This window comes from Pipistrellus hanaki (assembly GCF_964339955.1).
Source record: "Pipistrellus hanaki genome assembly, chromosome: 11".
Lineage (NCBI taxonomy): Eukaryota > Metazoa > Chordata > Mammalia > Chiroptera > Vespertilionidae > Pipistrellus > Pipistrellus hanaki.
This window is the reverse complement of record NC_140513.1, coordinates 44,020,291-44,042,057: the sequence shown is the minus strand read 5'-3', so window position 1 is coordinate 44,042,057 and position 21,767 is coordinate 44,020,291. Positions and strand designations below refer to the sequence as shown.

The window sequence follows — 21,767 nt, the reverse complement described above, 5'->3', positions numbered from 1 at the left end:
GTCATCCAACCAGGAGAGGATTTTTTAAATATCTTCTCATTTTTAATAACTCAACCACTTTAAAAAAAAACAACTAATATCCTCTGTAGCAAAGCCTGTCAGTGCCTCATTTATATCCCTTCAACTCTTACTATTTCCGGTGAAAATCTTTAATTTTTTGCTAACAATGCCTATATCCCTTTGTCTGGAGTTTTCCTCACCTGCATGGAACTTCACAGAACAAGTGTACTAAGGAATTAATGCACTCCTCCCCAGTCCTTAACCAATGACTGGTGGAAGTTCATGTATAAGGATCCCAGTTCCCTGGACCCTTGGGTGAGACAGCTCTGAAATTCTACAGAGTTTCCCAGGGATTCCCAGGGGTCTTAGCACCAGTTGTCCACAGGGGTAACTTGCTCCATTAAATACCTATTACTGACCTACTTCCCTTCACTGTATCCGCCCCAGATAACCTTCTGATAATTCTGAGATTAACTCCCAAATAAACTACTTTCACTCCAGTTATTGCCCTGAGGTCTTCTTCTGGGCAACCCAAAATAAGTCCTCAATTTTTAAAAATTGAGAACTGAGGTTCAGAGAGAATAAATGACCTGCTTAAAGTGACATAGCTAATAAATGGCAGAACCAGAATAGAAAGTCTATCTTCCTCTCTCTACTTCTTCTCCCTCCCTTTCTCTCTCTCCCTCTCTATATTGCTCATCCTCTCTCTCCACTCATATATCTTTGGAATCCTAAATCTCCAATTAAAAAGTCTGCCCACCATGCAGCTGCCATGTCAGAGAGACCACACAAAATGAGACTGCCAGCTGCTCCAGCTGACAGCTAGCAGGAACCACCAGACAATGGGAGTAGCTGGCCTTCAGATGACTCCAGTCCTCAGCCAGCCTCTGGCCAACTAGAGCCACCCTAGTCCATGCCAAATGAGCAGAGATAAGCTTTCCTCACTGCACCCTGCCTAAATTGCATCTTCCTGAGCTAAATAAATGATGGTTACTGTTTTAAGCTATGGGTTTGGGGTAGTTGGTTACACAGTGATAGATAACAGAAACTACATATCCCTGAACTCCTTTCCCTGCATTTGGAAGACAAAAGTGAAGTCCCAGCCACATTTTTTTTATGTTGAAAAGTCACTGCAGGGTACTAGGCTCTCTTGTAGCTCATGTGCTTACCTGATACTGATCTTATTGGCAAGGGGTAGCCCCCAGGCCCATAGCTCCTCTAACTCCTGATCCTACTTTAGCAACTCCAACTGCTGGGCCAGCTCTGCATTTGAACACCATCTTCTGCTGGTTACTCACATCACTGAAGCTGGAGGCATGCAGGTTCTAGCTCATCCTGCTAACTTTAGGGCTCCATCACCGGGCACAAAGACAACAAGCCTCATAGACTGTGAAGCCTGCTCCCATAATTATTGTAAGGTCAAATCCCTATGATAAACCTCTACTTAGTAAGGTCAAATCCCTATAATAAACCTCTACTTAGTGATTCTGCCTCTTCAGCTGAAACCTGACTGGTGCAGAATTCATTATTGAAAGCCAGATGAGATTAAGGCTCTATGCTAAAGGCTTTCTATATATGATCTTATTTGGTCTTCACCCCAACTAGCTCAAGAGTTGGATTATGAATACAGAGGCATTTTTTATATATAATTCTTTCTACTTTACTTTATATTTGAGATTATCCATTGCAGATGTTTTTAATCTGCACATGATAAATGGCATATACCTTGCCTTTTAATCACAGATACTTCCATTTTAATGAGGACAAAAGTATACTTGGCTCAGCAATGGGACTTTGGATTTAGGGGCCAAAGTAGAAATTGATTCTTCCCAGTCCATAGAGAAAGATTCTCAAGGCCCCACCTCTACTGTCTGTTGGAGACCCATTGATTATGATATTTCATCTGCTTTCCTATAATTATTAGCCATAAAAATGCTGATAAAATTTGGACAACTTTGTGTCCTTGTTTCAGAGCCTCTAGGAGAGGGACAGGAGGAGGAACTGGAGTCATGTTTTACAGACAACCATAAATATCTTCACTAACTGTGAAAGTGAGAGAGAGATAGACAATCAGCAGGTGATAGACAATCAGCAGATGATAAACACTCAGAGCCGAATTTTAAAGGCACCAGCTGCCAATCTTACAGCCATCATATCATAGTTATGAAACACTGATTTATAATTATGAAACTTCAAATGTGAATTGAAGCCTAATACACAAATGCAGCATTGTTGCATAAATGTTACATTTCTGGTTTTCTAGCACTGCCTTAAATTTCCACAGTTTATTGTCTCCATCAAACCATACTCATCACTCATCAAATCATGTTTCAATATTTAATTTAGACTACCTGTATCACAACTCTTTCACTGTTTTAAAATACTTAACCATAAAAAAATAATTTATTGATCCATTGGAAGTCAGGGGGTGTCCGAATGTCCACTAACTGATGAATGGATAAACAAAATAGAGTATATCTGTACAGTGGAATATAATTCAGCAATATAAGGAAATGAAGCAGAGAGACCACACAAAGTGAGAGTGTCAGCTTTTCCATGCTACATCATGAAAAAACCACAAAGACATTATGCTAAGTGAAAGAAGTCATCCAAAAAATCCACATATTGTACACTTCTATTTATATGATGTGTCCTAAATACCTCTATAGAGACGAAAGGTAGATTAGGTGGTGTCAAAGTTGGTCATTAGAAAATCCAGACTCCTGTTCCACCAGCTTAGCAAACCCAGAATGAAGAAGCCACCTCTTTCCTAACAGCACCAATAAATCTGGGGTTGAGCTCTCATTGGTCACACATCCATTTCTGAACCAATGGCAGTAATCTGGGAGAACATGTGCTCTGATTGACCAAACCTGTGTTGCATATTCATCTGGTAATATTTTGCAGAGAAAGTATTACCAGTGCCTCTCAAACTACAAAAATGGAGCATGCGCCCACCTGGTGTGGCTCAGTGGATTGAGTGTTACCCTTCCCTCTTTCCCCATGCACTAAGAGGTCACTGGTTCAGTTCCAGGTCAAAGCATATGCCCGGTTGTGGGCTTAATCCCGAGTAGGGGGCATGCAGGAAGCAGCCAATCAATGTTTCTATCTTTCTCTCCCCCTTCCTTACTCTCTCTTTAAACATGCAATAAAACATGCAAAAAAAAAAAAAAGAAAAGAAAAGAAAAGAAAGAAAGAAAGAAAGAATGGAGCATAAGAGAGGAATGGCTCTCGTAATGAAAAATAAAGTTTTATTGCCGAAAACCGGTTTGGCTCAGTGGATAGAGCGTCGGTCTGTGGACTGAAAGGTCCCAGGTTTGATTCAGGTCAAAGGCATGTGCCTTGATTGCTGGCACATTCCTAGTCGGGGTTGTGCAGGAGGCAGCTGATCGATGTTTCTCATTGATGTTTCTAGTTCTCTATTCCTCTCTCTTTCTCTCTGTGAAAAATCAATAAAATGTATTTTTTTAAAAGAAAAATAAAGTTTTATTATTATAAGAGATAACAGATGCTAGACTGGCCAAAAGAATACATGACCACTTTATCAGATCCATAAAGTATTGTATGGCCAAAGAATATCATCACATCACGACTTTTGGAGTTAAACCTCCATAATATGTGAATACTTTCCCAACTCCATTCAATTCCACAGACATTTATCTAACACTTACTAGAGTGCTAAGGCTGGCTCTGCCAGTAAAGGTACAAGGGTATACGGTGAGAGACTAAGAATGCAAAGATAAGTAAGACTCAGACCTTGTTCTCAGGATGTTCACAACCTAATTCAGTAGTTCTTGAGTTTTATCATACAAAAAATTCATCCTGTGGATCTTTTTAAGGATACATATTCCTAGGCTACAATCCAAGATTTTCTGATTTGGTAGGTGTGTGGTTGGCTCTTAATATGTGTCTTTAAATAAACACCCTGACCATGCTGCACAGAGTCCAAGAACTGACTCAGATTATCTGAAGGAGGAAAAAGACATTTAAAAAGAAAGATACAGTGCATCTAAGAGTTGCTCAAGACCAGGTCAGTGTGTGAGAGATGAGGAGGAAAAGGTGTGCTTGTATCATGTGTTTTGTACAAGATATGATTTCCAGTCATGGAAGCTATGGGATTATATCCAGCCTATTTTGAATATTTCTGATTATGATGAGCCTGGGAATATTTGGGAGACAAGAAGCTAAGAGTTGGCCTTTGTTTATTTGCTTGTAACGATCCTGTATATTTGCTCTCCTTTAATCCCACTGAGAATTTTTAGTGATACTACAAATGAATTTACCCTTCAGAATTTACCCTACCCTGCAGTATTTCCTCTTTTAAAAAAATATATTTTTATTAATTTCAGAGAGGAAGGGAGAGGGAGAGAGAGAGATGGAAACATCAATGATGAGAGAGAATTATTGATTGGCTGCCTCTTGCACACCATCCACTGGGGATCAAGCCCACAACCTGGGCATGTGCCCTGACTGGGAATCAAACCATGACCTCCTGGTTCATAGGTCACTGCTCAACCAATGAGCCACACTGGCTCATGCTCCTTCAGTATTTTCTTCTTTTTTTAAAAAAATATATATTTTATTGATTTTTTGCAGAGAGGAAGGGAGAGGGATAGAGAGTTAGAAACATCGAAGAGAGAGGAACATCAATCAGCTGCCTCCTGCACACCCCCACCTCTGGGGATGTGCCCGCAACCAAGGTACATGCCCTTGACCGGAATTGGACCAGGGACCCTTCAGTCTGCAGGCCGAAACTCTATCCACTGAGCCAAACCAGTCTTGGCATCCTTCAGTATTTTCTTACCTAAAAATCTTCTGTTTCTTTCAAATTGTTTCAATATATTATTTTCACCTTTGAAAATAATTTATTTTATATACTACTAGTGCCCCAGTGCATGAATTCATGCACATTGAAAGGAAATTAATTAAAAGAAATATTTTAATATTGATATTCACCCTTTCTCTATAATAGAAGTGTCAACCAAATTCACAATAGACAATGACAGGTCCAAACACATGCATGAGATTAGTGCTAGCAAGAGCTTTATATGTGTTGTATATGCATGAGTCAACTTAGCCTTTTATAGATATAGAATAAATTTGCTTAATTAGACCTGCTTTCTGATTGAGGTAAGCTCAGTGAAGCATACCAACTTCTCTTTCCAGTAATTGTAAGCAACACAGCAGTAAATATCAACACAAAGCAGATTATTATTTTTTTAAATATATTTTATTGATTTTTTTAGAGAGAGGAAGAGAGAGGGATAGAGAGTTAGAAACATCAATGAGAGAGAATCATCGATCAGCTGCCTCTTGCACACCCCTACTGGGGATGTGCCCACAACCAAGGTACATGCCCTTGACCGGAATCAAACCTGGGACCTTTCAGTCTGCAGACCGACGCTCTATCCACTGAGCCAAACTGGTTTCTGCACGAAGCAGATTATTATTGTAGGTCACGCAGGGAGAACAAAGGGTATTTAACTGCAGCAGTGTTTGACTATATTCTGCGCAGTGTAAAAACCTGAAGTAATTTTCAAGGTCCACCATTTCTTACTTCTTTTCACTCGGGTCAAGTTTCTAAACTTTCTAAATCTGTTTTCCAGCTAATGAAAAGAAAAATAGGATTCTATCGAGTCTCCTACCTACCTACTCCAGGACTTCTGTGAGAATCAAGTGAGATGAGGCACATGAAAACACTTCATAGACATTTGGTTAAACTGTAAAATGTTTGCACCTGGATATAAAGCAAATTGTGTCCTGGGCTGAAGAAATTGCAAGGAGGCTAGTTGTTAGGGAGAAGAAGCCGGGCGTTGCTACATGACATCATTCCCTGGTGCCCACAGTGACTGTTTCTGCATTTTGCATCTCAGCAGTGTCAGCTGCAATTTGGAGGACTATTGCTCTGATATTTGGTGGGCTGTTGCTCCAGGATGGTGGCAGGGCCTGTGTCCTACTTGGGGGAAGCCAAGTGTTGCTTTGTGGGCTTCAGGTCCATGGGGCCATTTCTTTGTAAATGGCCAACGCATGTCACAGCAGCTCCTGCGTTGAGCATCTGCCCCCTGGTGGTCAGTGCATGCTATAGTGACCGGTTGGATGGTTGGACACTTAGCATATTAGCCTTCTGTATGTATAGATTAGTGTTCCTTTTAGTTTGACTCTCCTGATAAGTAAGGAGGCACCTTATTCTCATGAGAAAAATGTAGGAACAGTCCCCCAACATATTGAAAACTGACTCTGCAGTCTTTTTTATACTAGGATAAATTTCTGAGACTAGAGTTTTTATCACGTTAGGATGTCATAAGCAGGTAAAAGAAAAAGAAAAACAAGGAAACCAGTTGTGGTGGCTTTATGATATGTCTACCAAATTCTTTGAAACTGCCATCAATGGGTGGATCCTAATTTCCCTTCCCTTGGGTATGGGACTCATTTCCAATGAATACAATATGGCAGAAGTGACAGGATGACTTCTGAGAATAGGTCACAAAAGGCAATGCAGCCTCCTGCTCATTTTTTCTCTTGGATTTATCAGCCTTTTTGCATGACTTAAGGATTCCTTGATTACTTTCTTATTTACTTGGATGTCATGATGTTCCAGGCTCAGCTTATATGTTTTCTGTTTCAAATCTGGAACCAGCCATTTTTCCAAGAAGTCCTGATCTCTCTTAGTGGGAAGTAGTAATTAGAAGCCATAATCTAGGTACTCTTTGCTATTTTGTTCTTGTTTCTAGGCTTTTTCAATAGATAGAGCAGGAAAATACTTTTTTTCTCTATTTAAAATAAAATATACTGTGAGTTCATAGTGGTACTACCAATTCAAATTCAGGATTCAAGATATTTTGTTGTTGTTAATCCTCACCAAAGGATGTTTTTCCATTGATGTTTAGGAGGGAGGAAGGGGAAGAAGGGGGAATGGGAGAGATAGAGAGAGAGAGAAACATATGGGAGGGTTGTCTCCCACACATCAGGGCTGGGAATCCAGCCTGCAACCAACATCCACTGAGCCAAACCAGCTGGGGCAGGATTCAAGGTATTTAAATGAACCTCGCTGTTCTTACATTTGTATATCTTTGTTCCTGTAGCAAAAATTTTGGTTCCTAAATACCTCAATATAATTTCCCAATTGCTTTATCCCACAAAATACACACAAGAAATAGTTTTAAATCAATAATACTGACTCGCCCTAGCTGGTTTGGATTAGTGGATTGAATGTCGGCCTGCGGACTGAAAGGTCCCAGGTTCGATTCTGATCAAGGGCACATGCCTGGGTTGCAGGCTTCATCCCCAGTAGGGGATATGCAGGAGGCAGCTGATCAATGATTCTCTCTCATCATTAATGTTTCTATTGCTCTCTCCCTCTCCCTTCTCTAAAATCAATAAAAATATGTTAAAAAAAAAAATACTGACTCTACCACCAACAATATGATTACAGAAAAGAATTTACGGGGGGGGGGTTATGTACACAGATAATAATTTAATTTAAAAAATGAAAAAAAAGTACTTTTTTAAGTACTTGAAATATTTCCTCTCTCTGTGGTTATGGCATCTACGCAATATAGAATTAGACTCATTTGTTTCATTTTGATTCTAATATTCAGGGATTTAATTTTTCCTGTAGCTCTGTCCATTTTGTAATTTGGTTGTATTTTATTGAAATTGTGTGAGGCTGCAGTTAGGTGTTACCTATGCCGCCATCTTGGATTCTCCCAGGGATTTAATTTTTAATTTAACTTTATTTCATAATTATGTAAAATTTACAAAATAGGACATATTTACCAAAGGAGTATATAGAGAAAAAATGTTAGCTACTATCCTTGTCCTCTCTACCCTGACCTGCTCTCTCCTATAGAGGACTGCTTTTTCCTTTTTAAAAATTTTTTTTTGGCCGAAACTGGTTTGGCTCAATGGATAGAGCGTCGGCTTGGGGACTGAAAGGTCCCGGGTTCGATTCTGGTCAAGGGCATGTACCTTGGTTGTGGGCATATCCCCAGTAGGGGGTGTGCAAGAGGCGGCTGATCGATGACTCTCTCTCATCGATGTTTCTAACTCTCTATCTCTCTCCCTTCCTCTCTGTACAAAATCAATAAAATATATTTAAAAAATAAAAAAAATAAAAATAAATTTTTTTTGTTTTGGGTGAGCCTTTTTAAAAATATAAGCATTTATCTGTAATTTTATCCCCTCCCCCTTCAGCTTTCTTAGATAAGTAGTAACATACCATACACCTTTTCTTCCTGTTGGTTTTCAACAAACACATATCCTAGAATTCACTCCATAGCAGTACACACGGTTATTTCTCATTTTCTTTACAGCTTCCTGTGTGTGGATGGGCCACTTCTTATTCAACAGCCCACTAAGAAATGGGCATCTCCAGTGTCTTGTTACCATGACACTAGAGCAACTAATAGCTCATCTCATATCTATTTTGCCAGAATAACTTTGGGATACACTTCTAAAAGCAGGATGGTTGGATCAAAGTTAAGGTGACCAGACGTCCTGCTTTTGGCAGGACAGTCCCGACTTTTAACAATTTGTCCCGCGTCCCACAGCGTTTTAAAAAAATCCCGATTTTTGGAAAGAATGCAGGTCAAGCTAGGGAATGGTGGGAGAACGGGAAAAGGGATATACGGTTTTCGGCGGCCATGTGGCTATTTAGCCAGGATATGAGTTTTATATTATTTTTGTTAATTTTATAATGTTAAACTTTAATAATAACAAATAATTGTTGAGAACTGATTATTAAGAACTGCTTATCAAAGTTCGCATTGTTGATCACTTGTTAGAATTCGACCACCATTGTTTGGACTTAATGAACAATAGCATTTTTTGGGATTGGCAATGACAAAAACATTTGTAACTGTCTCTCAGAGGATACACATCGTACTGCATGCTAGTAAGCTAGTTAAACAAGTGATGTCATTACAAATCAGCTATTCAGATAATTAAGGTAAGTAATTTATTTCATAAATACATAAATTTTCTTGATTTAGCAGACAGTACTGATATTATTTATATTTTATAGTGGCGGCAAGAAGTCTAGCACCGGCCTTGAAAGTGACACTTATGACTATACATAATTTTTTTTATTTATTATATTTGTAAATTGCACTTATGTTGAAATTTAAAAAATATATTACAATACTATTTTTGCGTTCTATGAAAATTTTTGTTGCTCCATATAGACCGAATTTTTAATCAAGATCCTCCTCCCCGCCCCCTTCCTAGTCAATGGTGTCCCGATATTTACCAATGTTAAAATCTGGTCACCTTAATCAAAGTATAAATACATACATAATTTTTCTAGATATTGCTAAATTCTTTTTCATGCAAATAATATTTTATATTCTCACCTGCAATATATAAAAGTACCTGTTATTCTACAGCCTCACCAAAAGATTATATGGTTAAACTTTAAAAAAAAAAAAAAAAAATATATATATATATATATATATATATATATATATATATTTTTTTTTTTTTTTAATTGATTTCAGAGAGAATGGGAGAGGGAGAGAGATAGAAACATCAATGATGAGAGAGAGCCGAAACCGGTTTGGCTCAGTGGATAGAGCATCGGATTGAGGACTGAAAGGTCCCAGGTTCGATTCTGGTCAAGGTCATGTACTTTGGTTTTGGGCACATCCCCAGTAGGGGGTGTGCAAGAGGCAGCTGATCGATGATTCTCTCTCATCAATGTTTCTAACTCTCTGTCCCTCTCTCTTCCTCTCTGTAAAAAATCAATAAAATATATTTTTTTTAAAAATGATGAGAGAGAATCATTGATTGGTTGCCTCCTGCACACCCCCACTGGGGATTGCAACCCAGTCATGTGCCTGACAGGGAATCGAACCTTGACCTCCTGGTTCATAGGTTAATGCTTAACCACTGAGCAATACTGGCTGGGCTATTAATGTTTAACTTTTGAATTTTTGTCAATCTGATAGGTAATAAGCAGTACTTTGGCATATTTTTAATTTACAAAAATTTCCTTTCTCTCAAAAACAGTAAGGATATAATTTTGAAATGAAGTATAGTCTTTTGAATTAAAAAGTTGAATGCAAACCTTACTCACTGTCCTATTCCAGGCTGCTCTAACAAAGTAGCACAAATCAAGTGGCTTTAAGCAGCAAATATTTATTTCTCACATTCTGGAGGCTGGGAGGCTGGGATGAAGATGCCAGCATGACTGGGTTCTTGGTAAGTACATTCTTCTTAGTTTACAAATGGCCATTCGGCCTCTTCTTATAAGGGCACTGATCTCATTCTTGAGGCTCCACACTTTTTACCTAATTACCCCGAAAAGCCTCCAAATACTATCACATTAGATCAAGATTTCAACAAATGAATTTTGAGGCAACATAAACATTCAGTCAATTCCACTCATTAAATATTACTTATTTTTCTCACTTTACTAGGTTGGTAAAGACTTACTTATAGGCTAGTATTAGTCTCCAGAACATAGTAACCATTGCTCTAGCTAGTGTTTCTTGCCAGCACATATAAAATAATAATATGCATAATTATTATTAGCAATGGTATTCAGGAGTAGAAGAGTGAGGCTAGTCATTACCGAAGACAATAGGCTCAGGAGTTTCACCACCCCAAGACTCTGTCCAGCTACCCCAAATATTGCTATATATTTGAAATTGATACCTGTTATAAAGCTCTGTATTGGAAAACTAACCTAATAATGACACATGGATTCTTGTTAGTTTCCATCCTGTTAGTTGCCTTTCCTTAACCATTGAGTAAGAACTAGATCTTACTTCTCAGGCCTATAACCTTCTGTGCTCTGAGAACAAAAAGAACAAAGAATAAACTGTTCCTGATTCCAGTGAAGCATTTCAAAAGTACTTTCCACTTCTAAGTGCTTTAAAATTATATGCTCTTTATATTATGAGTCATTTTGACTTGCCCCTTAAAACAATGCCTCTGCCCTCGCCAGTGTCACTTTCAAGCAGAAGCTCCTCTTTCCCTTTGCCATGGGGACCAGCATTTTTCCAGTGACAGGTTAGATCTAGCCAATCATCAGCCTGGATCCCATAGTGAAGACAAATACGATGCAGACATCAATCCACCATGAACGTGAGCCTGAGTGAGAAATAGAAACCTGTGTTGCTGTTTTAAGCTACTGAGATTTGGGGATTGCTTGTTATAACATAAGCCAGCCTGTTCTGACTATTACATTAAAGAGTCTAATGTGGCTCTATCTTATGGAGACCCAAGGTTTCAATGCAGTTGAAGAGATTGGAAAAAATGTACCTCCAAAATCACACAGAAGTACCAAATGATATGTAACTAAGAGAACAATGCATATCATCTGTGGGGGACCAATATCCATTTGTAGATGAATTAAGTAATTAATTATTCATGGAATCATTGGTTTTCAGAGCTTGATAGGATCTTCGAGATGAGCAAGTTGAATGCTCTATCCAACACACAGCCCCTGTACCATTCCCAGAGAGTAGTCTTCCAGAAGCTTTTTGAAAGCCCATATAGAGGGATAGCTTATGTCAACTGAAAAGAACATGCTCCATTTTCCTTTTTTTTTTTTAATGTGTAATCTTTTTTAATATATTTTTAAATCTTTTTTAAAATATATTTTATTGATTTCTTACAGAGAGGAAGGGAGAGAGATAGAGAGCTATTGTAGAAACGTCTATTTTCCAATAACTCTAATTGTTTATAAGTTCTTTGTATACCAAATTGACTTCTTTCTCTCTTATTGAAATGCATAGATTCTATGAGCAAATTTAATCTCTCTTGCTACAAAGCCCTAGCATACTATTACCTTCTTCTCTTGATGAAATATACCGTTTTTGCACTATTCCTTAATGTCATTATTTCCAGACCATTATCTTTCCCGTTACTCATCTTTGGGCCATTCTTTAATCTAATAATCAAGAAGACTGAATTTGGCATGCACTAGTTTCTACTCTCCCCACTCACTACCACTACCTTCCCAAGCTGGTTGCCACTGGAATGAAAGCTGTACCTTAGTAAAAAATAAAAAATAAATAAACCCATAAAAGACATTTTTAATGTGACAGTCCTCCAAGAGATCAAAACCACCTTGAGAAGAATAGCTAATAGTTAGGTCAGGAACTATAATAACAACAAAAAAAGACAAATCCCTGAGTTTTGCCTTCAGGGAGAAGCACTGGAACAATGGACTTATTGTCTAATTGTAGCCCAGTGATTTTTGGGACCAAGACAGTCTGAAATTAGAGAAGGGAAACCAGCTGTAAGAAATTCCAAGAAACATCAACATGTGTGTACTTCTTGGAGGGAAATTTCCAGTGATTTCTGGGAACATTTAGTAACTTTTGTGCTTACACATGTTTGGTGTGTAAAGGCAAGTGGTTACCCCAAAGGTATTCATTCAAAAGTTAATACAGTGAGTCTTTTATTTTCTGGTTTAAAAAAATGTGTCTTACTTTTTTTTTTTAATTGTAAAAACATGCTGCCACAGAAAATTTGGAAAACATGGAAAAATATACATATTAAATCAGCTCTGACAGGTAGTCATATAATTAAAATATTTGTGCATTCAACAGATAATAGCATACTTATTAATAGTCATGTTTGATGTAACAAAATTGTTTGGCTGTGTCAATAAAATGTGTTTGTTTAACAGGATTTAGAATTTTAAAGCTTTAGCTCTTTATTTTCTGCTACAATTATAGAATTTATTTCAATTCCTCGGCTTTACAGGTAGGGAAACCAAGAATAATAAACCCCATGACTATTTCATGGCTAACCAAATTGTCAGAACAGTTTGGCTGTTTTCAGTGGCTCGTTGGCATTTTAACATATTGGCAAATTCAACATATCTAAAATGTTAAGCAATTATATTTTAACAGTACATTTTTAATTGTTTTTTAGAGAGAGTTGAAAGGCGAGGGAGAGAGAAAAAAACATCGATGTGCAAGTTCAACATCAATTGACTGCCTCCTGCATGCCCCCTACCAGCAATGGAGTCCCCACAAAAGGGCATGTTCCCTGACCCGGAGTGGAACCCAGTGACCTCTCGGTGCATGGGGCGACGCCCAACCAACCGAGCCACACTGGCCAGGGCAGAGCAATTCTTTTTTAAAGAGATGATGTCATCTTACTTTTCTCGTTCTCCAGACTTACAACATCGGTGCCTCTCCCTGACATATTCATGAAGCTAGCCATAGCTCCTTCAAACTCTCTCTAGGATTCCCATCCCTTCCACATGAATGGTATGCCTCTACCTTCTTCCCCGTCAACTGGAAAGATATTTTAATAAGGAAGACTTTAATTATTGTCCATCAGCTGCCTCCACGTCTCCCCTCCCCCAATGTGTCCTTACGTTTTATCAGTCCTTTTTATTAAATGTGTGAGAGCTCCTCATTGCTTACTGACTCACACCTCAACTCTTGCGTCGAATGCCATCCATCTAAAACCGTTTAGTTGTCTATCCTAGTCAGGTCTGTGCTAGGGAGGAAGTAGAAAATGATGCACTTAGCAGACAAGAGTCCCTGTCCGTGGTGCCACGATCTAGTGGGAGACAGACGATCAAGGGAACAAAGTTGACATGTAACTTGTGACAAGTACACTGAAGGAAATAACCAGGGTGCTGTGCCCAAAAACCACAGGGAGGGTCTACTGGTTGGTGAGTGATGTGTAAATTGGGGGGTGGGGGGAGCTAAAAGAGGAAGTGGGGAGTCCGTTGTCTGGGCAGCAGATGAGGATGTTCTGGATTATTGTGGTGGCAGTAGAAAGGGAAGTGGTCATATATATAGAGATATATAGTAAGAAGTAGGAATTAGAGGACTGGCTAATGAATTTAATATAAAGGGGTAGGACTGAATCATTGATCACATCCAACTTCCTGTTTTAAACAACTTGGCACCAGTTCTGAGATGAGGAGTAGGAGAGAAGAGTACATCTGAGGAATTGCAAATAGTTCCATGTTAGGTCTAACCAATCATCTAAAGAGGAGGAGGATCCAGTCCTGGGCTAACAGCACCCGAGAGCAGGCTCCCCGGACCCCTCCCCTTTAAACCCAGCTCTCCCAGGGAGAACCCAAGCCTCCTGGCACCACGGATCAGCCAGAGCAGCTTTGACCTTGGCCTGTGGAGCCATCTTCCACAGCCTCCAGAGCAGGAACAGTCTGGCCACAGCTTTCCCCTGGTCTTGAGCAGAGGGCCAGAGAGAAGGGGATTTCTCCCCAGGATCCCCCATGGCACAGGGCCCCCTTCTCTACACTGCCTGGGGAATAGAAAGAAGGGGAGGGCCTCCCTCTCAGCCCCCCAAGGATGGGATCCTTTCCAATCAGATGCATCGCCCCCCACAATTCCCTGTTGGGTCGGGAGGAAGCATATCTGCCTCTCTGGGACTCGGAAAATGTGCTCTCCCCGCTGTGAGCAGACAGGCAAAACCAGCTCCTCCTCCATCCCCCCCATTCCGAGGTTGGGCCTGGCATCCTGTCCAGTCCAGCACCGGGAGCCAGGACCTGTGCCGTGGGGGTGGGGCCTCTGGCTGGCTGGCTCCCCGCCCCGCTCCAGGCTGGCCTTCCTGAACAAGCTGAACCTGATCTGCCTCCCTGGCCACAGAAGGTGTGTTCTGTGACCTGTGGAACCTGCCCCCAGCTGGCTGCTCTCTCCTTAGCCACCCAGGTGAGGCTCTCGCCTTCTGCCATTATCACTCAGGCTGCCCAGAGCTTGCAAAATGCCTTCTCTGGCCCTGGCCGGTTTGGCTCAGTGGTTGAAGCATAGGCCCACGGACCGAAGGATTGAGGGTTCGATTCCTGGTTGAGGGCATGTACCTCAGTTGCTCCATCCCCTGCCAGGTTGGGGGGTGTGCATGGGAGGCCACCAATGGATGTCTCTCTTTCACATGGATGTGTCTCTCTCTTTCTCTCCCCCTTCTCCCTTCCCTCCACTCTCTCTAAAAACAGCCAATGGAAAAAAATATCCTCAGGTGGAGATTAAGAACAGCAACAACAAGTGCCTTTTCTGTGTGCTTAGTCTGGCTAGAGACCATGGATGCTGCCCGCACCTGGGGCAGGCTCCACCTCCTTCCAGGAACCGCTCCCTCGGACCCAGAGCCGTGGACATTGGACAAAGACAGGAACATCAGCCGCCTGACACACTCCTGCCTGATGCTCCCCAATCTCCAGGTCCCTGACCCCATTCCAAGGTAGCTGTGGGCCAGCCCCTCAACCCGAGGACAACCAAACCTCACCTGAGAACCTGGTAGGATGCCCTTACCTGCAGCTGTGACCAGGAGCAGGCCCTGAAGTCGAAGGAGGAACGCACAAGGCCAGAGTGCAATTGCTCCATCAGACCTAGCACCAACCTTGTTTGGTCCCCACATAATCACTTTTGGATTTGGTTGTTCAAGAAATAAAAAGAGCTCTAACTGGTTTGGCTCAGTGGGTAGAGTGCCGGCCTGTGGGCTGAAGGGTCCCGGGTTTGATTCCGGTCAAGGGCATGTACCTGGGTTGTGGGTGCATCCCCAGTGGGGGGCATGTAGGAGGCAGCCACTCAATGATTCTCTTCATTGATGTTTCTCTCTCTCCCTCTCCCTTTCCTCTCTGAAATCAATAAAAAGTAAAAATAGAAAAAGTAAAAGGAAATGGATACGGGAACTATATCTTTTTAAAAATATATATTTTATTGATTTTTTTACAGAGAGGAAGAGAGAGGGATAGAGAGTTAGAAACACGGATGAGAGAGAATCATTGATCAGCTGCCTCCTGCACACCTCCTACTGGGGATGTGCCCTCAAACAAGGTACCTGCCCTTGACTGGAATCGAACCGGGGATCCTTCAGTCCGCAGGCTGACGCTCTATCCTCTGGGCCAAACCGGTTTCGGCAGAACTACCTCTTCTCTCATTACTTTTATGGGCTTCCATTGGGTTACGGTCATTCAGAACTGGATAGTAGTTTCTAACGCCTATCGTCCTTAATTCGTGGGATGCCTTTACATTCTGCCTTCCCCAGAAGAGTGCGACGGGGCTGAGAGCAGGGCAGTTGCCTCCTCTTTCTCTGTGTCCACTGCTCTCTTCCTTCTGCCCAGAGCTGGTGAGGCTGCCAGCCCCTCCCCGGGTTCCCTCCCGAAGGCTCCCCCTCGGGAGGAAGACAGCTCAGCCTCAGCTCTGGCCTCACCCGATAGTCTTCCCAGTGCCCAGGCCGCCCTATCAGCTCTGTGCACGGGGATGAGTGGGGGAGGGGGAGGAGGGGAAGTTGGGAGGAGGAGGGAGAGTTGTCTAGCGAGAGGGGGGGCGGGGGGGGGGGGGTAGGGGTGGCCTTGACACTGTGCACTCACTTCCAGCACCTCTGGAGAACGAAGCACTCGCCCCAGGAGGGAGACACGGGCTTTCAGACTTTGTTATGTAAGAGAAACAATTTTAAAAGGTTAGTCACTCAGGCATTGACAGTGCATGCAGGCAACAGTGGGTGACTCACAGACATTACAGGATGGCTCCGCCCTCTGGCCGAATGACAGTCTTTTTGAATACTTGGGGTGATTTCGCAACACTTTGTGGGAGCAGCTTTCTGGAAATAGGAGTGTCATTTAGAATAAATAGCCTTCCCACCTCTTTCATTACCTGCTCAGCTCTCCTCTGTAGCCAGTCTCTCCTTCTACTCATTTTCCTTCTCGAAGTCTTCGTGCCTTCAGAAATAAATTTACTTAAGCAAGTAGGACAATAAACTGAACAGGAAAAAAATAAGTTCAATTATGCGGCATTGGAGGCTCGAATTCCGGTAAAACAAAACTTCCTGTCTTCCCCGGCTCTTCACGGAAAAGCATTTCTGTCGACACAGCGCCATCTACTGGCACCTGGAATCTCTGCAGCCCGACGTAGTATTTGCCTTCTGCTTGGGCTATCCTTGCCCAGCGCTGCTCATAAAGTCCTTCTTCTTTCAGAGCACACTCATGGTGCGCTTCCTTTGTGCCAGACACTGTGCGAGATGCAGGGGTACAAGAAAGCATGGCCACGTTCCTGTCTAGGGTGGTGGTTCTTAGAATCATCTCGGGGAATGTTTACTATGCAGATTTCTATGCTCTGTCCTGCAAAGAATCTGAGTTGGTGGTGATCTATGATAAGACCCCAGGAGCAAACATCATAAGTGATTCTGAAACAGGGAGCTCGTGAACCAGATTTTGAGAAAAAAACGAACGATGGAGAAGCAGACCGTGGGATCCATTATTGCGATGCAGTCTGGTAAATGCTACAAAGTAGGACAGGGTCATCTAATCAGGCTAAGGGAAAATTGGGGAAGACTTCCCAGGGGGAGAAGTCTAGGTTCACAGGAGATAACAAGATGAAGAAGGGGAATTGGGGATGCAGACAGGGGGTGTAGTGTAAGCAAAGGCAAGAGGGTATGAAACTGCACAGGACTTGCAGGTAGTGGGGAAAGTTATAGAGACGTGTGGCTGAGTGTCAGAAAACGAAGGCCTGGAATCCTAAGCTAACGTTATCCTAAAAGCTCCAGGGAAGGTGGAAACTTTTTAAGCAGGAGAATGACTTGCCCACATTGCAATCATAGGGAAATCCCTCTGGCAGCAATGATAAGGGGCCAGGACTAAGGTCAGGAGAGTCTTTTGGGAAGAAGTAGCAGGGCAGGGTAGGAGAGAGTAAAGGCGGGGGGGGGGGGGGGGTGTGTGTGTGTGTAAATGGTAACAGGAGGAGAGTAAAGCGGGGGGGGGGGGGTAAATGGTAACAGGAGGAGACGTGACACACAGAACAATGCACAGATAATGTGTATAGAATTGTATGCCTGAAACCTATATAATTTTATTAACCAATGTCACCCCTATAAATTCTATTAAAAAAAAAAAAAAAGAAGAAGTGGCAGCGGAATAGCAGAAATTGAAGAGAAGGGAGCAGACCTGGGAGGAGTTGAGGAAGTACAGACAGTAGAGCCCAGTGAACTGAATCATGCATGTAGCAGGAGGCAAGTGAGAGGGGCCTGAGGGATGAGTTCTGGCCTGGGTAGCCAGATGTTGTAGTTTCCCAAGACAGGGGGCACTTAGAGGGAGGGACAAGGAGGGGACGCACCACAGGGAAAGAGGAAATAGACAAAAGTCCTTCCTAATGTAATTGCCACCATCCTCCTCTGTGAGTAGTAATGTGATTTTCATTCTTCCTTAGCCCAGCTGTGCTTTCGTTGTTTCATCTGTAAAATATGGGTCACAATAATAGGATTGTTGTGAGGTTTAAATGAATTAATACATGCTAAGTACATAACAAAAGTACCTATCATATAATAAGACAATAAATGTTAGCTGTTGTTTTATTATTTTTAAGGGTTTTTAAAAAATCCTCACCCAAGGATATGTTTTTAATTGATTCTAGAGAGAGAATAAGGTACAGGAAGAGAGAGAGAGAGAGAGAGAGAGAGAGAGAGAGAGAGAGAGAGAGAAACATCAATGTGAGAGAGAAGCATCCTTCTCTCCCATACACACCCTGACCCGGTATTGAACCCGAAACCTGAGTATGTGCCCTAACCAGGAATTGAACCTGCAATCCTTCTGTGCACAGAGCCACACAAGCCTGGGGTGTTTTATTTTTATTTTTTTTAAGTTCCTCATAAATAATATCTTTTTTTGTCAGATTTTGAACCAGTTTCAGTACTTTGGACCATTGTTCCCAATGCTTCATTCACTCCTTCCACATTTTAGTATTTTACACCCAAGTCCTTTACTAAATGACTTGGTAGTTCCTCCCAGTAGTAGAGTATATTCCCCTGTTTGGCATCCATGACTTGCTCCGGCCAATGGAGGGTTAGTGACACTGCGACACAAGCAGGGGCTTTGAATGTGCTGATGAGGTTTGGCTTGCCCTTTTGTGCGTATGCCATTCAACACAAACCATCCATGCCTTTGTTCGTCAGATAGCCCGGAATGATGCAGACCAGGCAGCAGGCCTGAGCTAGACCTCCAGGCTCAATCCAGAGGGGGCCCAGCCAACCCACAGACTAGTGAACAAGAAAAGAAATGCGTTGGGCGGTGTGTCACTGATACAAGTGTTTTTGTTACAGAGCACTAGTACGGCCATTGCTAGCTGAAACACTGACATGGAGAAATAAATAGTGGCCATATTTTTACACTGATTCAAAGGCCCTGTGTCTCGATACTCGGCTTCCTGCAAGCAGGGGCTGCCTAGGCACCTTAGGTCTCTGATAGTCTAGCAGGCCTTTGTCAAGAGTAATCATTTTAGAGGGTTTCCAACGTGTAGCCATGGAGGGGTTACACTGGGTGTCTTCGTGTTCCTGGGAAGACAGGCATGAGCCAAAAGAGTGGCAGGTGCCCAAACCGCTTCTGTTTATACCCTTCTTTCCCCCCGAAACCAAACGCAGCTCATGGCCCTGGTCACACAGTGACCCAGGGAAGCCAAATTCAGTGACATGCTTGAAACACAGGAGCAGGTTCAGCCTGACCTGTGACTATCCTAAGAACAGCAGCGTTCCCGAGGCCGTGGTCTGTGAGGGACGGCTCCCAGAGTGGGTCTCCGTTCCCTCTGTCAGAATCTGTGTCTCCGTCCGCTTCTGGGTTGTTCCTGGCAACCCTGCTTTAGTCGAAACTAAAACAGAGTGGGAAGGACACTGACTCAGGAGTCTAAAGACTAGCTAGCTCTGCAGCTTAGTTGTCTGACACTAAGTCACTTAAACTGGCTGCCTCTAAGCTTTCTGTCTGTAAAATAGAGCGAATAGGACATGCCTAGTTGCTATAAAGATCACATGAGAAACACTCTCAAACTATAAAATGAAATACCTGCAGGTGGTAAGTCCTTTCATCAGGGGCTTCATTACTGAGAGGGAAGAATGTGGGAATGGCGCCCCTTCTGTTCATTTCAGGAACTGCAATATACCATTTAGGAGCAGAATGGGGAGTCAGAGTCTCAGGCATTACTGGTTCTGTCCCCTAGGAGTTGCTTTATAACTCATTCCTCCTGATTGTATTTGCACCACTCTCCCTTTCCTCACTTTGGTCTGGGCATGGGGTCTGCACAGCAGCTTAGAACTGTCCCCCTGACCTGTGATCATTTATTATCCCATTGCAGGGCCATTCACCGCTGGGCCTCTCTTGGGGAAAACTTGTGAGATGTTTAGAACAGATTAGATTCTAACAGAATTAACCAGTTAACTGTCACGCTTCCAAAACCTCTCCTTGCGAGGTGCTTGGTTCGATTATTTCTTCATCTGATGCCATTTATGGGGATTGAATTTTATTTGCACAATATACTACAACGATAAATTCAATAATAAAACAATTATTTTCAATTCTATGGAAATATCAACAAAAGCAAGCATGAGCCAAAACAGGTGTCAGCCTGCGGACTGAAAGGTCCCAGGTTTGATTCCGGTCAAGGGCATGTACTTTGGTTGCGGGCACATCCCCAGTAGGGGGTGTGCAGGAGGCAGCTGATCAATGTTTCTAACTATCCCTCTCCCTTCCTCTCTGTAAAAAAAATCAAAATATATATATTTTTTTTTAAAAAAAGCAAGCGCGAAATAAAAGTAAACCATTGACAGGAAAAGCTCTGAAAACACTAAATTTTGTTGATGCTCCAAATCTGTAAAAAAAATAACGAAGAATGCACACCATATTTACCACTTTAGGTGTGAAATTCATGATAACACAAACAAATCTCAAGTGTCACAATAACAACAACAACAAGTCTCAAGTGTCTCAGTGTTTATCTCTTGCGTGTCTGAGTGGCTGCCCTGTATGTCGATATCGGAATTTCTCCCGTATGCGCTGGGATGTTTACAAATTTAAGTTACCATAATTTTCTTTACAAACCCAGAGATGTCACTGGGTTTGATTTTAAAACTGGGCGACCAGAGTCGATATGTGAGGTGTGTGGCTATAGGTGCCTGGCATATGGGGAAGATCCATTCCCCTTGTGTCTATAGAGGCTTATGGCGAACAAAGGGTTAATCTCTTTTCCTTTTGCTTGCCAATTAGTGCTTGTTGAGAAATGTTCTTCATCTGTTTACCCACACATGTGTCATTCTCCGGACTACTAAAGTACAAGCCCAAGGCAACGCTGTAAAGAAGGGCAGGTTAGTCTTGAGGGTCCTGCCACCCACCTTTCTGTACAGGGTTTTCTCTAAAAGCACCAGTATCCTGCACTCAGGTTGTTCCTGAAGCCCTTCTCATGGCCTCCCAATCCTCACTGTGCCCAAGCCTCTCTGCTGTCTGCTAGGACTGACTTCAGTAATTCACTTTTTAAAAAGTTATCTTAGCCGAAACCGGTTTGGCTCAGTAGATAGAGCGTCGGTCTGCGGACTGAAAGGTCCCAGGTTTGATTCCGGTCAGGGGCATGTACGTTGGTTGCGGGCACATCCCTGGTAGGGGGTGTGCAAGAGGCAGGTGGTCGATTCTCTCTCATGGACGTTTCTAGCTCTCTATCTCTCTCCCTTCCTCTCTGTAAAAAATCAATAAAATATATTAAAAAATAAATAAATAAAAAGTTATCTTAATAGTATCTTAATGTGCTAACATGCCTTTTTTTTTTTTTTGCAAGATTTGTTGACTATTTTTAAAAAATTTTTTTCCTTATGCCTTCATTGCCCCCCTATCCCTCCTCCCACTCATGCCATCACCCCCTGGTGTCTGTGTCCACTGGTTAGGCTTATATGCATGTATACAAGTCCTTTGGTTGACCTCTCCTCCTTATCCTCACCATCCCCTATGTTTCCTCTGAGGTTTGACGGTCTGATCCATGCTTCTCTGTCTCTGGATCCGTTTTTGTTCAACACTTTATGTTGTTCATTATCTT

At 42.1% G+C, this 21,767-nt stretch overlaps 1 protein-coding gene across 1 annotated transcript in view; it reads right to left on the bottom strand.

Annotated features, from left to right (window-relative positions):
• Positions 1 to 17,743: 17,743 nt before the first annotated feature.
• The window catches only part of CDC37L1 (cell division cycle 37 like 1, HSP90 cochaperone), a 51,135-nt gene continuing 47,111 nt past the window's right edge, over positions 17,744 to 21,767 (bottom strand). The window contains exons 8-9 of the mRNA XM_084899542.1: positions 19,754 to 19,839; positions 17,744 to 18,156 (exon numbers count right to left, since the gene is read on the bottom strand). Coding sequence (XP_084755668.1) covers positions 18,118 to 18,156; positions 19,754 to 19,839 — 125 coding nt within the window. The 3' untranslated portion in view covers positions 17,744 to 18,117. The remainder of the gene's footprint in view (positions 18,157 to 19,753; positions 19,840 to 21,767) is intronic.